Source organism: Cyrtonyx montezumae, unplaced genomic scaffold (genome assembly GCF_038088225.1).
Source record: "Cyrtonyx montezumae isolate F1298 unplaced genomic scaffold, pur_monq_1.0 scaffold_17, whole genome shotgun sequence".
Taxonomy (NCBI): Eukaryota; Metazoa; Chordata; class Aves; order Galliformes; family Odontophoridae; genus Cyrtonyx; species Cyrtonyx montezumae.
Window position 1 is genome coordinate 14,707,749 of NW_027071903.1, and position 19,064 is coordinate 14,726,812.

The 19,064-nt window shown below is 51.9% G+C and overlaps 2 protein-coding genes across 2 annotated transcripts in view; both read right to left on the reverse strand.

The window, feature by feature from the left end:
* Positions 1–5,504: 5,504 nt before the first annotated feature.
* LOC136046702 (C-signal-like) lies at positions 5,505–7,630 on the reverse strand. Its single transcript, XM_065733384.1, has 6 exons — positions 7,448–7,630; positions 7,204–7,255; positions 6,869–7,056; positions 6,348–6,506; positions 6,039–6,158; positions 5,505–5,709 (listed from the first exon to the last, which is right to left on the reverse strand). The coding sequence occupies exons 1-6, from the start codon at positions 7,592–7,594 to the stop codon at positions 5,596–5,598; spliced, it is 780 nt and encodes a 259-aa protein (XP_065589456.1). The 5' UTR covers positions 7,595–7,630; the 3' UTR covers positions 5,505–5,595.
* Positions 7,631–8,610: 980 nt separating this feature from the next.
* Positions 8,611–19,064, reverse strand: part of LOC136047157 (C-signal-like) — a 96,947-nt gene continuing 86,493 nt past the window's right edge. The window contains exons 4-5 of the mRNA XM_065734208.1: positions 9,143–9,262; positions 8,611–8,813 (exon numbers count right to left, since the gene is read on the reverse strand). Coding sequence (XP_065590280.1) covers positions 8,700–8,813; positions 9,143–9,262 — 234 coding nt within the window. The 3' untranslated portion in view covers positions 8,611–8,699. The remainder of the gene's footprint in view (positions 8,814–9,142; positions 9,263–19,064) is intronic.

Consider the following 19,064-nt stretch of genomic DNA (forward strand, 5'->3'; position numbering starts at 1 on the left):
TCTTTGCAGGAGTGTCAACCAGAGCTGCTTCCTCCCAGCCGTGCTGCCAGAACTGCTCCAAAGCCCTGCAGCAGACGGTGCTTAGAGGGCAAATTTGCAAGTGCCAGAAAACACTTGCACACTGCTATAATTTCGCTAGGCTAGCAAGACACAATTTCACAGCTTGTGCTGTTCTGAAACGCCATTCCCATGCACACATCTGTGGGAGAACCCAGTTTTGCACACCCACCCACCGTACCTCATCAGGACTCCAAGCCCAGAGCAGATGTCAGAAGTGCACACACACGCAGCTTCCTGCCTGGCACGGGAATGGGACACAGGGTTTGTCACCAGGCAGTGCCTAATGCTTCTGCTCCTGGACCCTGGGGCAAGCATTCCCTGCTGACTTATTTGTTATGTTCTGCTGCTGCCGTTCGTGAGACTTTGCGTGCAGGTACAATATCAGCGTGTTAAGCACTCACATTTCCATCAGTTATGAAGGTGCTGTGACCAAGATGGCACTTTTACCCTCTCCTTTCTGCAGTCTGTTGCTTTTATTTCATGTCAGTGCCCTTCTTGTGGCCCCACATGACTCTGCTCCAGCATGCTAGGATCTGTTCCTGCTTTGTTAGTCAACTAAGGCTCTCCTTTCAGCTTCTCAGAGCCAAATTCGTCTGCGCTCATCACCAGTTGGAACCTCTCTGTTTTCCAGCTGTCTCTCCCCATGAGATCTGTCTAAGGCTGACCTCTCACTGAGCATCGTTCATTTTCTCTGCCTCCCAAGCTGCAGGACTGCCTTTCTAGCCCCTGGTTGCTCTTCTCAATGGCCTTGTCTGCATTTTCACTGTCCTTTCATGGCCACAGAGCACCACTGGCTGCTATGTGCTGTTTGCAGAAGAGTGCAGAGCGCTTTCACATAACAGTCTTCCAAGGATTTCCTTTTCTGCATCACTGCCCACAGTATGCTAGAAAAGTCCAAGGTGCCTCTGAACCAGATAAAACCAAAACCAGACCTTTTCTCTCTCCTGTTTCTGCTGTGTCATGTTGGTTTTGAACCTGTCCATTGTTTCAGAGCTGTAATGTTATAATGTTGACTTTGCTTTGGGGCCTCATGCTGGATTATTGACCACTAAATTCTAAACAAGCATTCCCTTTCCAGGGGTCATAGTCCAGTCCTGCATGGACACACCTAGAAAACAGCAGTCAGCCTTGCCTGGGTGGCACTGGAGTCTTGCTACGAGCGCTGCTGTCCCCAAAGCTCAGCTGCAGAAGGGTGAGACATTCTTGCATGGCCTGGACTTTAGGATGAACAAAAGCAGTATATTTCAGAGTGGTGAAAGGCACATTGGTGTATCCATCCCACAGACCCTCTGGCAGCCATACTTCATGTGTAGATGCTTTCTGTCTTAGCGCACTGTAAGGAGTGGGGCACGGCTGCACCTTCCAAATTACGAGTGGCTGAAAGCTCAGCGTTCACACTTATCTAGATGTTTGTACAAAGGGCAATTACAAAGTCTCTGCAGAGATCTTGGGTAATATTCTTTTGTTTGTCAGGTTGAGGAACAGGGGCATGGCACAGTTATGTTTATTATGTATAATCTACCATGTAAGTTGCAGTAAAGGTGCTGCCCTTCATCGAGGCCATTGGCTTTGCAATGTCCAATTTCCATCCAACTCCAGCTCTCCTGTGCCTGGAGCCCAGATGGGGATGTTACTCATGTGCTTCTTGGCCTTTCTGCTTCAGTCTTTATTAGAAAGAGCAGTTGCTGTGAGGGTATCCAGACCCCTGAGTGTGAGACAGTGACAGGGAGTGAGACACAGTCCCTGTACCCCAGTGGGAAACTGGAAGTGACCTCCTACATGCTGTGGGCATTCCTAAGTCTGTGGGGCCTATGAGATACAGACAATAGAGCTGGTGCAAGTGCTTGCCAAGGTGGTCAGCAGTGCTGGAGAAGTGGGGAGGTGCCAGCTGTGTGCAGGTCAGTGCCTGTGACTGCAGAGCACGAGACGGGCAGGAAGGATGATCCAGGGAATTACAAGTTGTTGTCCTGACCTTGGAAGCAGGGAGCATTATGGCACAGGTCATCCTGAGTGCCATCCTATGGCACATAGGGGAGCATCAAGTGATGACAGAGCAGCCTGGCTGTCCAGGCTGAAAGGTTCCTAATGGATGGGGTGTGACTCAGCTGGGTGCCTGTCACCAGTGGTGTTCCCCATGGCTCAGTGTCGGGGGCAGTTCTGTTTCACATTTCTGCCAGTGGTCTGGCTGAGGGGATGGGGTGGTCCCTCAGGAATCTGAAAGACAACACCAAGTTAGGTGTCAGTGTCAAACTGCTTGAGGGCAGGAGGGCTCTGCTGAGGGATCTGGATAGGCTGGATCAATGGGCCAAGCCCAACTGCATGACATTACACAAGGATGAGCACCATGTCTTGCATTTGGGTCACAACAGCCCCATGCAGAGGGACATGCTTGAGGAAGAGCATCTGGAAAGGACGTGGTAGATAAGAGCCTGCACGTGATGACTGACAGCTGAACATGAGGCAGAAGTGTGTCCAGGTGGGGAAGAAGGCCAACAGCATCCTGGCCTACGTTGGAAGCAGTATGGGCAACAGGACTAGGGAAGTGACTGTCCTCTTGTACGTGGCACTGGTGAGACTGCATCTCAAATACTGGGCTCAGTTTTGGGCCCCTCAGTGCCCATTGCTCCATTGGGCTGTGCCACAGGGTGCTGGAAGCCCCCATGTTCCCATGCTTGGCATCAAGGTGACTGGGCAGGGGACAACTTGTCAATGCTTGCCCACAAGGGTTTGACCACAGGACCTTCCATCTGCCCTCAGACACCCATCCCTTCCCTGGTACTGCAAGTGTGAGCACTGAGACAGCCAGCACAGGTGTCATGGTTTTATGATTTGTTTGTTATTGGTATTCCACATCATAACATCATGTAGTGGCACTGTGAGTTCAAGAGTTAGTGCTCCAGCTCCACGGATCACTGGTGGTTCCAGGTACACCTATCTCAAAAAAGAAGAGCTCCGTATCCCAGAAGACTCTGCATTGCTTTGTGTTTTTCTGTTTTCCACTCGGAGGGAAAGATAAAACTGTTGGCCAGTCATGAGATCTGGCTCTTTTCCCCTTTTGGATCATCCCTCTTCAGCCATCTCACCTACAGCGTTAGCATAAGGCCTTTGGTTTTCAGACACTCTCATTTTATTTATAAGCTTCAATCCCAATTCTATTGTATTATGTTGTGTTATTTTGCATTCCAGTATCTTGTTTTGTAATTTAGCTTTCCTCCTCAAATTGTTGCTGCCATTTTACTTTTAGGCTCATCACCCTTTTCCCCTTCCTCCTTCCCCTTTCCCAGAGTGTGTGTCCATGGGTCCACTGACCCATTTACCACGGAACAGGGCTGAACAGGCCCATAAACTATTGACAGCAGGCTAGGGTCCAGTTTTCTGCAGAGCAAAGCCCCATTTCCCACCTCTATAGCCTTCCTTAGTGGAAAATATTCCCCTGATTCCCCACATGGACCCAGCAGCCTCTGCTCACTGATGGACACAGGCAGCATCTTCTTCCCGTACCCCATCCTAAGCGTGGTGGTGCAGTCCTTGGCACCCAGCCCCTGCCTTACCCCATGCCCCCAACCACCTGGTGCCCTACGGGGAACCTTTCCTGGACAGATCCTGCACCCCAGCCACACTCGTGCTTCTTCCAGGCCTGGGCAAGCCATCTCTAAGGAGAAGGGCAGTGACACAAAGCCCTTCCCTCCAGGTGAGGACATGCTGTGGCATTCAGACTCAGCTGCAGAAGGGTGAGACATTTTTGCATGGCCTGGACTTTAGGATGAACAAAAGCAGTATATTTCAGAGTGGTGAAAGGCACATTGGTGTATCCGTCCCACAGACCCTCTGGCAGCCATACTTCATGTATAGATGCTTTCTGTCTTAGTGCACTGTAAGGAGTGGGGCACGATTGCTCAGCATTCACACTCATCGAGATGTCTGCACAAAGGGCAATTACAAAGTCTCTACAGATATCATGGGAAATATTTTGATTTTTAGGTTGAGGAACAGGGGCATGGCATGATTATCTTCAATATGTTTAATCTACCATGCAAGTAATAGCAAAGGTGCTGCCCTTCATCAAGGCCATTGGCTTTACAATGTCCTATCTCTATGCAACTCCAGCTCTCCTATCCTGGAGCCCAGATGGGGATGTGACTTATGTGCTTCGTGTCCTTTCTGCTTCAGTCTCTTTATAAAGAGCAAGTAGATAAGAACCTGGATGCACTGACTGATAGCTGGCTGAACATGAGGCAGAAGTGTGTCCAGGTGGGAAAGAAGGCCAACAGCATCCTGACCTATGTTGGAAGTAGTATGGGCAACAGGACTAGGGAAGTGACTGTCCTCTTGTACGTGGCACTGGTGAGACTGAAATACTGGGTTCAGTTTTGGGCCCCTCAGTGCCAGAAGGATCTTGAGTTGCTCAAGTGAATGCAGAGAGGGGCAATGGAGCAGGTAAAGGGACTGGTAAAGAGGGATTATGAGGAGACACTGAGGGGATGGAGCTTGTTTAGTTTGGAGGGGAGGCCTCATTGCTCTCTACATCTCCCTGAAAGGAGACTACAGGGAGGAGGAGTTGTCCTCTTCTCGCAGGTATCAAGTGATAGGACATGAGAGGGAACAGCCTCAAGTTGTGTTACAAGAGGTTCATGTTGGATGTTAGGAAGAAATTCTTCACATTGTCAAACACTGGAACAGGCTGATCAGGAAGGTGGTGAATTCGCCATCACTGAGATATTAAAGAGATGTGTGGATGTGGCTCTTGGGGACACAGTCTAGTGATGGGATTCAGTAAACCAGGTTAGACTTGTGATTCCAGGATTCCATATCCTGAGTCAAAACTGCAACCTGCTTGGACCCATCACCTCTCCGTGGCCACCCTGGGCCACAGTGGTAATAATGGTACTGGTCCACTTCAGCAGACACAGGTGATGGTGGAGCACAGTGTGCAGGATGTCCTTGTGATTCTGAGCAGCCTCCTGTAGGAGAGCTCTACAAGAGATCTCTGGCACGTCCACCCTCAACTGGGAAGATAACTGCTTGCACTGGTAACACCAGCTCAGCCCCCACATCACCACTACCCACCCACAAACATAGGCAGCATTTCCCAGTACCAAGCCCACCATGGAGCACCTGGCATCCGAACTCTGCCTGAACTGCCTAATCTCTGCTTTGTGCCCCGAAACAACTGTGCCCACATGAGCATCCCTTGCTGGACAGATACTGACCCCTCCAGCCCCAGGCAGCCCTGCTCCTTGGGCCAGCTCTGACCCAGTTCCATTCATTTCCTGTAGGGACAGCGGTCACTTGAGGGGTCACCTGGCAGTGACTGTGCCTGGGAGCAGTGGGTGCTGACACACATGGATGAACAGTGGGACCCCCAGGGAAGGGGCTGCCCTCCACAAGCTCACAGTGTGCAACAGTGTGCTGTGCTCAAAGACGAAGACAAAAGCATTGTTGTTCTCAGTTATGGGTTTATTGAGGGGGAAGCAGAGGTCAGGAAGCAGCAGAGGGGCCACTGCCATGATCCAGGCACGGGGTTGGGCCAGCACCTCACCAGGCCACTGCGTTCCCTTCCCAGTCCAGGAAGGTCCCGGTGTCCTTCTCGGAGAGGGACGAGAGCACCTTCAGCATCCCTGCTACGCTCGCATCCACGGTCACTGGGGGCTGCAGGGCAGAGGGAGAAACACAGGCGTGTGTGCCCAAGGGCTGCCCAGGCAGTGCCCTGCAGCCTGGCTGCAGGAAGGCAGCAGCTCCCCCGAGGGGGAAGCAGAGCCCTGGGAAGAGGGTGAGAGCTGGGAAGCCAGGCGGTGGGGCTGCCAGGAGCCAGGGCTGGTGCTGCACAGGGGTCCCAGGGCAGGGAGAGCTGCCCATGGAGCTGAGGGAGCAGCCCCCCTCCCCTGTGAGGGGGTCTCAGTGCAGGGCTCAGGGAGACAACAGCCTGCAATGGGAAACAGCACAGGGTGTGGATGCACCCAACATGGGGAAGGTCATACCTTGTCTCCAACTGAGTTTCCCATCTCTGTTTGCACCCAGCCGGGATGGAGAGCGACGCAGAGGATGCCGTGTTCCCGGTACCCCATGGACTGGCACCTGGTGAGCATGTTCAGAGCAGCCTGTGGGAGACAGCACACGGATCAGGTGGGGAACACGGGAATGTCCTGTGTGAGAGGTGCAGAGACTGTCAGGAGCTCAGCCACAGCAGAGAGAGAGTGATTCAGAAAATGTAAGAGCTGACACTTGAGGGCTCATGAAATCATTTGCAGAGCAAAGAAGGTTGGGCTTACATACAACACAGCACAAACCTTGCTGCAGCGGTAAGACACAAACTGTTCAGATTCCCATAAAAACACTTCTTTGATCGAACCAGCACTGCTGGAAATGTTGACGATGGCTGCCTTGCTGCAGCTCAGCCCCGAGCCCGGGCTTCCCTGGGCTGCCTTCTTCAGCAGTGGCAGGAATGCCTGTGGGGAGGGGAAGGAGGAGCACACAGAGATGAGGATCACTGAAGGGCACGTTTTTACTGTAGCAGGTCACGTGTGAACCAGAGAAGCAGATGACAGTTGTGGCCGACACAGATCTCTGCAGATCATCTGATGCAACCTCCCCCACTCCAGCAGAGTCACCGAGACCCCACTGCCAGCATCATGTCCAGGTGAGTTTGAGGATTTCCAAGGAGAGACACTGGACAACTGCTGCAGTCAGTCCCTGCCAGCACTCAGACACCCATCAGTGAGCCCTGTGCCACCATCTCCTTCCCTCCTCCATCAAAATCATCAAGGCCACTGGACAGGGATGCTCCTGGAGATGTGGGTGAGTGCATTACCTGGCTCAGCAGCAGAGGCGAAATGGTGTTGGTGGTGTACACCTCGGACATGTCCTTCAGTGTCTCGGTGTCGAGCGTGTTCACCTTCAGAAGTGCAGCGTTGTTGATGAGGAGGTTCAGCCCCGAGCCCTTGAGGTGCTCCCCGACGCTGGCTGCGGCCGCCTTGATGCTGGCGGGATCGGTGACTTCTGCAGAGGCGAGGTGGGGAGGTGAGTGCCCGCTCCCCCCGGTGTGTGCCAGCAGGCACAGTGCTGGGACAGAGCCCTCAGCCCAGGGATGTTGGGGGATGCAGTGCTGGTACAGCGGGGAGCCCGGACAAGGGACGTGTCACCTACCGAGCGGGACAATGACCAGGCTGCGGTGCTTGGAGGCCAATTTCTGCAGCTCCTGTAAGAGACAGCTGATGTGAGCCGTACATGGTGCTCTGATCTGCACAGCAGCCCCAGCCCTTTGCCTCCAGCCCTGGGGCACACGGTGCCAGGCAATGGCAGGAGCAGTAGCAGCAGCTCCCTGCCCAAGCCCAAGGATCCGTGGATGCCCGATGCATCCCCCCACAGCTCCGTCCCATCCCAGCCTCACCTGTGCTCGCTGTCCCTTGGGGTCCCGACAAGCTGCAAAGACCACTTCAGGTGGGTTTGGCAATGCCAGCAGGTGCTGGACAAACCCCAGCCCGATTCCCCGGTTGGCCCCGGTCACCAGAACGGAGCGGACACGCAGCTCTCCCATATTGCTCCTCCTGTCTCTGCTCCAGCTCACACTGTTTGTTCAGATCCCCAGTGCTTCTTATAGCATGCTGCTCTATCACCACACCCACACAGGTCTTGCACAAACCCTTGGCTCTGTTTGCAGTCTCTCAAATTCTCTGAATTGTCTGGGACACAGCTCCCAACTGAGTGCTAACATTGCCAAGGGCTAAAATCAATTCAATTTTTTTTTAAGGCAAATTTTTCTTTAAGCTGTACTGAAGTTGGGTATGTGTTCCTTCAGGGGTCAAAGCCTTTTTCCAGTGCCACATAATTAAGAAGAGAGTAAAGTAGTCAAAAAGAATGTGCAGGGACAAAACTAGACCTAAAAAGGAGAAGGGGTATGTTCCTGTTAACCCAGCCTGGTCAGTTATGAGTGAGGATATGCCAGAGTGTGAGGTCACAGGGCAGCTTTGTATGTGGAAATAGAGGCCAAATAGGGAAGCCAGAAACCCAGATGTGCCAAGACACAGAGCTGAGAAAGCAGCCATGGAGATAGTGACATGAGACATTCCTCTGCAGCACTGCTTAACGTTCCAGTGAGAAACCAGATGTGGCATTTCAGCAGACACTTTAGAAGGGTTTGTTGTGATAGGTCAAGGGGAAATGGTTTCAAACAAAAAAACAGAGGAGATTTAGGCAGGGCAGTGAGGCAGTGGCACAGATTGCACAGAGAGGCGATGGCAGCCCAGTGCCTGTAGAAAGACAAGGTTGGGCTGGATGGCACTTGGAGCACTGGGGAGCTGTGGTGTCCTAGTTCACTGGAGAGTTGGACAGGATGACATTTAAGAGTCCCTTCCAGTTCAAATTCTTCTAGGGCTCTATTCTATTTTCAGTTCACTCTGTCCTCTCTTCTTGTTTCTCTGAATAAATCTTTATTTACTCTCTCTGCATATTTATACACTCTCTTATGCGTCTATAACAGTTGCAACATTGTGGTCTCGCAGCTGCAACAGAGCCTGCTGTGGTCACATACAGAGTAGGGAAATTTGCTTTATTCAGAAATGGGTTTATTGAGGGGGAAGCAGAGGTCAGACAGCAGCAGAGGGGCCACTGCCACGATCCAGGCACGGGGTTGGGCCAGCACCTCACCAGGCCACTGCGTTCCCTTCCCAGTCCAGGAAGGTCCCGGTGTCCTTCTCGGAGAGGGATGAGAGCACCTTCAGCATCCCTCCTACGCTCGCATCCACGGTCAGCGGGGGCTGCAGGGCAGAGGGAGAAACACAGGCGTGTGTGCCCAAGGGCTGCCCAGGCAGTGCCCTGCAGCCTGGCTGCAGGAAGGCAGCAGCTCCCCCGAGGGGGAAGCAGAGCCCTGGGAAGAGGGTGAGAGCTGGGAAGCCAGGCGGTGGGGCTGCCAGGAGCCAGGGCTGGTGCTGCACAGGGGTCCCAGGGCAGGGAGAGCTGCCCATGGAGCTGAGGGAGCAGCCCCCCTCCCCTGTGAGGAGGTCTCAGTGCAGGGCTCAGGGAGACAGCAGCCTGCAGTGGGAAACAGCACAGGGTGTGGGTGGAACAAATGTGGGGATGCTCCTACCGTGAATCTGTCTAAATTCCCTATGTCTGTTTGCACCCAGCCGGGATGGAGAGCGACGCAGAGGATGCCGTGTTCCCGGTACCCCATGGACTGGCACCTGGTGAGCATGTTCAGAGCAGCCTGTGGGAGACAGCACACGGATCAGGTGGGGACGAGAAGGTGCTGCATGGGGACACGTGCAGATCCCATGGCTGGGGTAAGGGAGAGGAAGGATATTTTCCGTCAGCAGAGCGTGGCTGTACCTTGCTGCAGCGGTATAAGTTCATAAGTTCATAAGTTCATAAGTTCATAAGGTTGGAAAGGACCTATAAGATCATCTAGTCCAACCATCCTCCTATCACTATCTCTACCCAACTACTAAATTAAGTCCTTAAGCACCTCATCTAAACGCTTCTTGAACAGCGCTAGGGATGGTGCCTCAACCACCTCCCTAGGCAGGCCATTCCAGTGCCTGACCACTCTTTCAGAAAAGAAATGCTTCCTGAGGTCTAATCTAAATCTTCCCTGGCGCAACTTGTGGCCATTCCCTCTCGTCCTGTCATTACTTATCAGGGAGAAGAGGCCTACCCCCTCCTCACCACAACCCCCCTTCAGGAAGTGGTAGAGTGCTATAAGGTCTCCTCTGAGCCTCCTCTTCTCCAGACTAAACAATCCCAGCTCCCTCAGCCGCTCCTCATAAGACTTGTGCTCCAGACCCCTCACCAGTTTTGTTGCCCTTCTCTGAACACGCTCCAGGGCCTCAATGTCCTTCTTGTAGTGAGGGGCCCAAAACTGAACACAGTACTCGAGGTGCGGCCGCACCAGAGCTGAGTACAGGGGGATGATCACCTCCCTGCTCCTGCTGGCTACACTATTTCTAATACAGGCCAGGATGCTGTTGGCCTTCTTAGCCACCTGTGCACACTGCCGGCTCATGTTGAGCCGAGCATCAACCAACACCCCCAGGTCCTTTTCCTCTCTACATTCTTCAAGCCATTCTGCCCCAAGCCTATAGCATTGCATGGGGTTATTGTGGCCAAAGTGCAGGACCCGGCACTTGGTCTTATTGAACCTCATCCCATTTTGCTCAGCCCAGCTGTTCAGCCTATCCAAATCCCTCTGAAGGGCCTCCCTACCCTCAGGCAGTTTGACACATCCTCCCAGCTTTGTGTCATCTGCAAACTTACTGAGGGTACACTCAATTCCCTCATCTAGGTCATCAATAAAGATATTAAACAAGATGGGCCCCAAAACTGACCCTTGGGGGACACCACTCGTTACAGGACGCCAGCTGGACTTAACTCCATTAACCACTACCCTCTGGGCACGGCCCTCCAGCCAGTTCTCCACCCAGAGAAGAGTGAACCTGTCCACACCACGGGCTGCCAGTTTCCTGTTGTGGTTTTGTGGTTTTGATGCCGGTATTCCACATCAGAGCATCATGCAGCAGTGAAGGAGTTAATGCTGGGGGAGCAGCAGAGGGGAGGGGCGGAGCTCCGCACCGGATGCAGGCGGCGCTCGGTCTGGGCGCTTTGCTCTGGGCTGCCGTGGAGGTTCAGCACGTGTGCTTCCCCTGCGGGTCCTCCTTAGCGTAAGCTCATAGCTTTTGGTTTGGAAATTTTTCTCTCTCTTTCAATTGTTCAATTTTATTAGATTTAGTAAAGTTACCGTTCCTTCTCAGATCGTGCCGTTGTTTTCTTGTAGACCCATCTCTTCCCGCCGTTTCCCCCTCCCCCTCCCGGAGCGCGGCTCTGCTCGGGCGGCCGCGCGGCCACTGACGCAGTTTCTTTTTTTCTCTCCCCTCTCCCTTCTCGGTTTCCCTTGGGTCACTGTCACGGACAACACCGTGACAATTATTGGTGGAGAATGCGGGCAGTGCAGTATTGGCACTCCATTGTAAATCTGGTGCAGAGTGGACTAAGGTTTTTCATGTACCTTATAGCATGCTGGCGTCTTTTTAAGCTCCTCGCGTTCAGCACCGGAGTAGTGTGGATATACAGCTACTTTAGTGTGCTGAGGGGGTTACATGCCTCCTACCTAAACACCCTGGCTAATGTGACAGATTATGCGGCATTTGGAATGGTTTCCAGTTACTCTTTTCAGGTCTTTACCTATATTCAGGATGTCAACCTGACAACTGTGTTATCTATTTTCCTGAATGCTCTCTTGGCAATTTATATCATGTGGAGGAAGCCTTCCTCAAAACCAGAGAGTGTTGAATGGCAGGGAAGGTGGAAAAAATTAGGAAAGAAATTAGAAGCGTGGGGACCCCCGGTGTTATGCAATTTTGATCTTGAGCACCTGTGGGATCCTGAGAAATTCAGTGAGTGTTTAGGTAAGGAGTCATGTGACTCAGGACGGTCTGAGAAGGAATGTATTGTTTGGGGTCTGGCTTGTGCTTATCGAGCCATAATTGATATTCTGGAGAGAAATGGTTTCCAAACCAAGGTCCAAAGCAAAAATGAAAACCTCCAAGTTAGACCTGACCAATCACAGGAAGCACCGGTATCAGTGTCGGTTGCCCCTGTGGAAGGCCAGAAATGGACACGGCCGTCCTCGCGCCTAGAACGGAAAGAAGAAGCAGAGAAAAAAAAGGAAGATCCAGGCGAGGGGCCCTCCTCAGCACCAGCACCACCACCACCACCTAAAAAGGCCACTAAGAAAAGTGAGAGACATGGAGAAGACAGCGATGATGATGGAGTCACTGTTACCACTACTCGTCGGCCCCTAAAGATGACTGAAATACAAGGTTCAAGAAAGGAGTTTGTACGGCGCTCGGGTGAATCTATTGTCACCTGGTTGCTGCGGTGTTGGGACAGCGGTGCCAGCAGTGTGTCCCTAGATGGCAGCGAAGCCCGCCAACTGGCAAGCATTGCCCGAGACCCAGCTATCGACAGAGGAATTGGCAGATGTCTGAATGGAGTCGCTACCCTCTGGGAACGAGTCCTAGTGGCTGTAAAGGATAGATACCCTTACAAAGATGATCTGGAGCCTAAGGTGGAAAGATGGAACACCGTGGAGAAAGGCATCCAATTTTTGAGAGAAACAGCCGTAGTAGAGATGCTGTATGATCCCAATTTCGTCCCTAACAATCCACACCAGGACCGTGATCCTGATAGAGTAAGGTGCACACCTGATGTATATCGCAAGCTCTCAAAAACAGCACCAGAGAGGTACGCAAGTACACTGGTAGCAATGTTCCATAGATTCGAGGGTCAAGACAGGAGACTCCCAGTTTATGAATTGACTATTACACTCCAAAACTTTGAACAACAGTTTCCACCATCACGTGCTTCCATTGCAGCTATAGTAGCAGAAGAAGTAGGTGAGATAAAGAAAACTATACTGGACGAACTGTCATTACTGATGAATAGGGATGAACCTGTGTCAGTATTGGAAACACCTGATGAAGACGAGCATGACGCAAAGAATCTGATGAAGCAATTTATCAAACTGTTGAAAGTCTCGGCCACCAAAGGCAACCGCCCCTCTGCACGAGCAAATGACGGCAGTAACATCATGTCACGTGTGGCCATGTGGAGCTTCTTACGAGAAAACGGAGAGGACATGAGGAAGTGGCATAAAAAACCCACTCCTGTACTGCGAGCACGGGTGAGAGAACTACAGCAGAGATCAGCCACCAATGAAATTGCTCCCGTCACTGCAGGTAACCAATAGAGGGGCCCTGCCCTCAGCCAGGGGAGGGAAAGGGATAACAGAGTGTATTGGACTGTGTGGATTAGATGGCCTGGCACATTAGAGCCACAAAGATATAAGGCACTGGTGGACACTGGTGCACAGTGCACTCTGATGCCCTCGAGTTATAAAGGGACAGAATTGATTCATATTTCTGGAGTGACTGGGGGTTCTCAGGAACTGTCTGTGTTGGAGGCAGAAATAAGCCTCACCGGTAAAACCTGGCAGAAGCATCCCATAGTGACTGGACAGGGGGCTCCATGCATACTCGGTATTGACTATCTCAGAAGGGGACATTTCAAGGATCCCAAGGGGTACCGATGGGCTTTTGGAATAGCTGCTGTAGATGCAGACAACATTCAGCAGCTGTCTGTTTTACCTGGCCTGTCAGAAGATCCGTCTGTTGTGGGGGTACTGAAAGTGAAAGAGCAGCAGGTACCTATCGCTACAAAAACAGTGCACAGACGGCAGTACCGCACCAACAGGGATTCCTTGCTCCCCATTCATAACTTGATCCGTCAGCTAGAGAGCCAGGGAGTGATCAGCAAGACTCACTCACCTTTTAACAGCCCCATATGGCCGGTGCGTAAAGCCAGTGGAGAATGGAGGCTGACGGTAGATTACCGTGGCCTGAATGAAGTCACACCCCCACTGAGTGCTGCTGTGCCAGATATGTTGGAGCTGCAGTATGAACTGGAGTCAAAAGCAGCCAAGTGGTATGCCACTATAGACATTGCCAATGCATTCTTTTCTATTCCTTTGGCCACAGAGTGCAGACCACAGTTTGCTTTCACCTGGAGGGGCGTTCAGTACACCTGGAACCGTTTGCCCCAGGGGTGGAAACACAGCCCAACCATCTGCCATGGGCTGATTCAAACCACACTGGAACAGGGTGGGGCACCTGAGCACCTCCAGTATATTGATGACATTGTTGTGTGGGGTGATACAGCAGAGGAAGTTTTTAAAAAAGGAGAGCAAATAATCCAAATTCTTCTGGGTGCTGGTTTTGCTATTAAACGGAACAAAGTGAAGGGACCTGCCCAAGAAATTCAATTCCTTGGAGTAAAATGGCAAGATGGACGTCGTCACATTCCAGGAGATGTGATTGACAAAATCACCAGTATGTCACCACCCACTAGCAAGAAAGAGACACAGTCTTTTCTGGGTGTAGTAGGTTTTTGGAGGATGCACATCCCAAACTACAGCCTCATAGTAAGCCCCCTCTATCAAGTGACTCGGAAAAAGAATAATTTTGCATGGGGTCCTGAACAGCAGCAGGCCTTTGAGCAAATCAAGCAAGAGATAGCCCGTGCTGTGGCCCTGGGGCCAGTTCGGTTGGGACAGGATGTGAAAAACATCCTCTACACTGCTGCTGGAGAGAAAGGTCCCACTTGGAGTCTGTGGCAAAGAGCCTCTGGGGAGACCCGAGGCCGACCCCTTGGATTTTGGAGCAGAGCGTACAGGGGTTCAGAGGAGTGCTACACTCCAACTGAGAAGGAGATTTTGGCCGCATACGAGGGGGTTCGGGCTGCCTCTGAAGTAATTGGTACTGAGACACAGCTCCTCCTGGCACCTCGACTGCCAGTGCTGAATTGGATGTTCAAAGGAAAGGTTCCCCCCACCCATCATGCTACCGATGCCACCTGGAGTAAGTGGATTGCACTGATTACACAGCGAGCTCGGATGGGGAACCTCAACCGTCCAGGAATCCTGGAGGTGATCATGGACTGGCCTGAAGGCAAGAAATTTGGAACATCCCCATCAGAGGAGATACCACGTGCTAAAGAGGCCCCACCATATAACGAACTACTAGAGAATGAAAAGACGTATGCCCTCTTCACTGATGGATCGTGTCGTATTGTTGGGAAGCATCGCAGATGGAAGGCTGCTGTGTGGAGCCCCACACGATGAGTTGCAGAGGCCACCGAAGGAGAAGGAGAGTCAAGCCAATTTGCGGAGGTAAAGGCCGTCCAGCTGGCCTTAGATGTGGCTGAACGGGAGAGGTGGCCCATGCTATATCTTTATACTGACTCTTGGATGGTGGCAAATGCTTTATGGGGGTGGTTGCAGCAGTGGGAACAGGACAACTGGCAACGGAAGGGTAAACCTATTTGGGCTGCTGAACTGTGGAAAGACATTGCTGCCCGAACAAAAAGGTTGGGTGTAAAGGTGCGCCATGTAGATGCTCATGTGCCCAAGAATCGAGCTACTGAAGAGCAGAAAAATAACCATCAGGTAGATCGAGCTGCCAGAATTGAGGTGTCTCAGATCGATTTGGACTGGCAGAACAAAGGAGAGCTGTTTTTAGCTCGGTGGGCCCATGAGACCTCTGGCCATCAAGGAAGGGATGCGACCTATAAGTGGGCTAGAGACCGAGGGGTGGACTTAACTATGGATGCCGTTGCACAGGTTATCCATGACTGTGACACATGTGCCATAATTAAACAGGCCAAGAGGATGAAACCCCTCTGGCAGGAAGGGCGATGGGAAAAGTATAAATATGGGGAGGCGTGGCAGGTTGATTATATCACCTTGCCACGAACTCGCGATGGTAAGCGTTACGTGCTCACCATGGTGGAGGCGACCACTGGGTGGCTTGAGACATACGCAGTACCCCATGCTACCGCCCGAAACACCATCTTAGGGCTCGAGAGACAAGTCCTATGGCGACATGGCACTCCAGAGAGAATTGAGTCCGATAATGGGACTCATTTCAAAAATTCTCTTGTGGATATCTGGGCCAAAGAACACGGCATTGAATGGATCTACCATATCCCCTACCATGCACCAGCTGCTGGTAAGATCGAGCGCTACAACGGGTTGTTAAAAACCACGTTGAGAGCAATGGGTGGTGGGACATTCAAGCACTGGGAGAAGCATCTGGCAGAAGCCACCTGGCTGGTCAACACTAGGGGATCAGTCAACCGAGAGGGTCCTACACAGTCCAGCTCCCTACAGACCATAGAGGGAGATAAGGTCCCTGTGGTACATGTGAGGAGCATGCTGGGAAAAGCGGTGTGGGTCCTTCCAGCCTCTGGAAAGGGCAAACCCCTCCGTGGAACCGTTTTTGCGCAGGGACCTGGGTGCACCTGGTGGGTAATGGATAAAAATGGGGACGTCCAGTGTGTCCCACAAGGGAATTTGATGCTGGGGGAATGCAGTCTGTAATTACGTGTGTATGTATGTATGTATATATATATATATGTTTCTATGGAACTCATGTTATTACTGTTTGGTTATGTATAGATGTGTGTTAAGCATGATGTGATGATGTGGAATAAGGGGTGGAATGTTGTGGTTTTGTGGTTTTGATGCCGGTATTCCACATCAGAGCATCATGCAGCAGTGAAGGAGTTAATGCTGGGGGAGCAGCAGAGGGGAGGGGCGGAGCTCCGCACCGGATGCAGGCGGCGCTCGGTCTGGGCGCTTTGCTCTGGGCTGCCGTGGAGGTTCAGCACGTGTGCTTCCCCTGCGGGTCCTCCTTAGCGTAAGCTCATAGCTTTTGGTTTGGAAATTTTTCTCTCTCTTTCAATTGTTCAATTTTATTAGATTTAGTAAAGTTACCGTTCCTTCTCAGATCGTGCCGTTGTTTTCTTGTAGACCCATCTCTTCCCGCCGTTTCCCCCTCCCCCTCCCGGAGCGCGGCTCTGCTCGGGCGGCCGCGCGGCCACTGACGCAGTTTCTTTTTTTCTCTCCCCTCTCCCTTCTCGGTTTCCCTTGGGTCACTGTCACGGACAACACCGTGACATTTCCTTAGGAGAATACTGTGGGAGACCGTGTCAAAGGCCTTGCTGAAGTCCAGGTAGACTACATCAACAGCCTTTCCCTCATCTACCTGTCTGGTCACCCAGTCATAGAAGGAGATGAGGTTGGACAAGCACGACCTGCCCCTGGTGAACCCGTGCTGGCTGGGTCTGATCCCTTTATTGCCATGCACGTGTCGTGTGATCTCCCTCAATATCATCTGTTCCATAACTTTCCCTGATACCGAGGTCAGGCTGACAGGCCTGTAGTTCCCCGGGTCTTCCTTACGGCCTTTCTTGAAGATGGGAGTCACATCGGCAAGCCTCCAATCTTGTGGGACCTCTCCAGATAACCAGGAATGCTGATAAATGGCAGAAAGTGGCTCGGCAATCACCTCTGCTAGCTCCCTCAGCACCCTTGGGTGGATCCCATCTGGCCCCATGGACTTGTGGCAGTTCAGATGGAGGAGAAGATCTCTGACCGTCTCTGCTTGAATCACAGGGGGTGCATTATGCACCCCGTCCCGGACTTCCAGGTCAGGGCAAGTACCATGTGGACAACTGTCCTGTCTATTAAAGACAGATGTGAAGAAGGCATTGAGAACCTCAGCCTTTTCCTTATCATCTGTGGTTATATTGCCTGCCTCGTTGAGTAAAGGAGGGAAATTTTCCTTAGTTTTTCTCCTGCTGTTAATATATTTGTAAAAGGGTTTCCTGTTCTCCTTTACAGCAGTAGCCAGCCTAATTTCAAGCTGGGCTTTAGCATTTCTAATTTTCTGCCTGCAGATCTTGGCCAGTTCTCTGTAGTCACCCCAAGTAGCCTGACCCATCTTCCAGAGGACATAGACTCTCCTTTTCTCTCGGAGTCTCAACAAAAGATCCCGGTTCATCCACACTGGTCTTTTGCTCCTCCGGCTTGACTTACAGGACTCCGGGACTGCCTGCTCCTGTGCCTTTAAGATTTCCATCTTGAAGAGCATCCAGGCTTCCTGGACCCCTTTACCCTTCAGGAGCAAGTCCCAAGGGACCCTTGCAACAAGTGTCCTGAACAGGTCAAAGTCTGCCCTCCGGAAGTCCAAGGTAATAGTTTTGCTAGTCACCCTCTTGACGGCACCCAGAATAGCAAACTCCACCATTTCATGGTCACTCTGGCCAAGACAATCTCCAACCTTCACATCCCCTACTAGTCCTTCCCTGTTAGTGAAAAGGTATGAGACAAGTTCTATGACATCCCAACCAGTGAGGGAAGAAATGGATCCCCCAATGCTGGAAATGTTGACGATGGCTGCCTTGCTGCAGCTCAGCCCTGAGCCCGGGCTTCCCTGGGCTGCTTTCTTCAGTGTGGTAGGATTGCCTGTGCGGAGGGAAAGGAGGAGCACACAGAGATGAGGATCACTGAAGGGCACGTTTTTACTGTAGCAGGTCACGTGTGAACCAGAGAAGCAGATGACAGTTGTGGCTGACACAGATCTCTGCAGATCATCTGATGCAACCTCCCCCACTCCAGCAGAGTCACCGAGACCCCACTGCCAGCATCATGTCCAGGTGAGTTTGAGGATTTCCAAGGAGAGACACTGGACAACTGCTGCAGTCAGTCCCTGCCAGCACTCAGACACCCATCAGTGAGCCCTGTGCCACCATCTCCTTCCCTCCTCCATCAAAATCATCAAGGCCACGAGGCAGGGATGCTCCTGGAGCTGTGGGTGAGTGCAGGTAGAGTGTAGGGTGATCTCATTCTCCTTTCTCTGTCTGTCTCCGTCATACTGTGCCTCAGATTGCCACAGGCTGATGTTTTTAGCTCTGCTTTCTTCCAAGCAAATGCCCCATGACTGATTGTCTTATTAAAGCTTTATGGAGCCAATCTCACATGGCCTGCTTGCAGAAGGATGCAGACCTGCTTTCACACTCAGCCTTCTCACTTTCCTCATGCTATTGTCTCCCTGCATTTCCCAGCTCTTCATTGCACAAGAGCTCTCACATTTCAGTCCGTTAGGTAGGTGTTGTGACTTTACCCTCTCCTTTCTGCTGTGTCACTCCTGTTTCATGACAATGCCTTTCTTGTGCCCCCACGTGACCTTCTGCTCCAGCATGCTACGATCTGTTCCTGCTCTGCTAGTCAACTAAGCCTCTACTTGTAGTTTCTCAGTGCCAAACTTCTCTGTGCTCATCACCAGTTGGAACCTCTGAGATTTCCAGCTGTCTCTCCCCATGAGTTTTGTCTGAGGCTGATCCCCCATTGAGGGCTGTTCATTTTCTCTGCCCCAGCACACCTCCCATTCTGCAGGACTGGCTTTCTAGCCCCTGGTAGTCCTCTTCCATGACCTTGTCTGTATTTTCAATATCCTTTCATGGCCACAGACCACCACTAGAAGTGGTGTTTGCTGTTTGCAGAAGAAATCAACCCTCCTTGCTGGGCTGGCTATGGAGCCTTGCCACAAGTGCTGCTCTCACCCAAGTCTCACAGACAATTTCTGCCTCATCATGCTGTAAGGAGTCAGGACTCG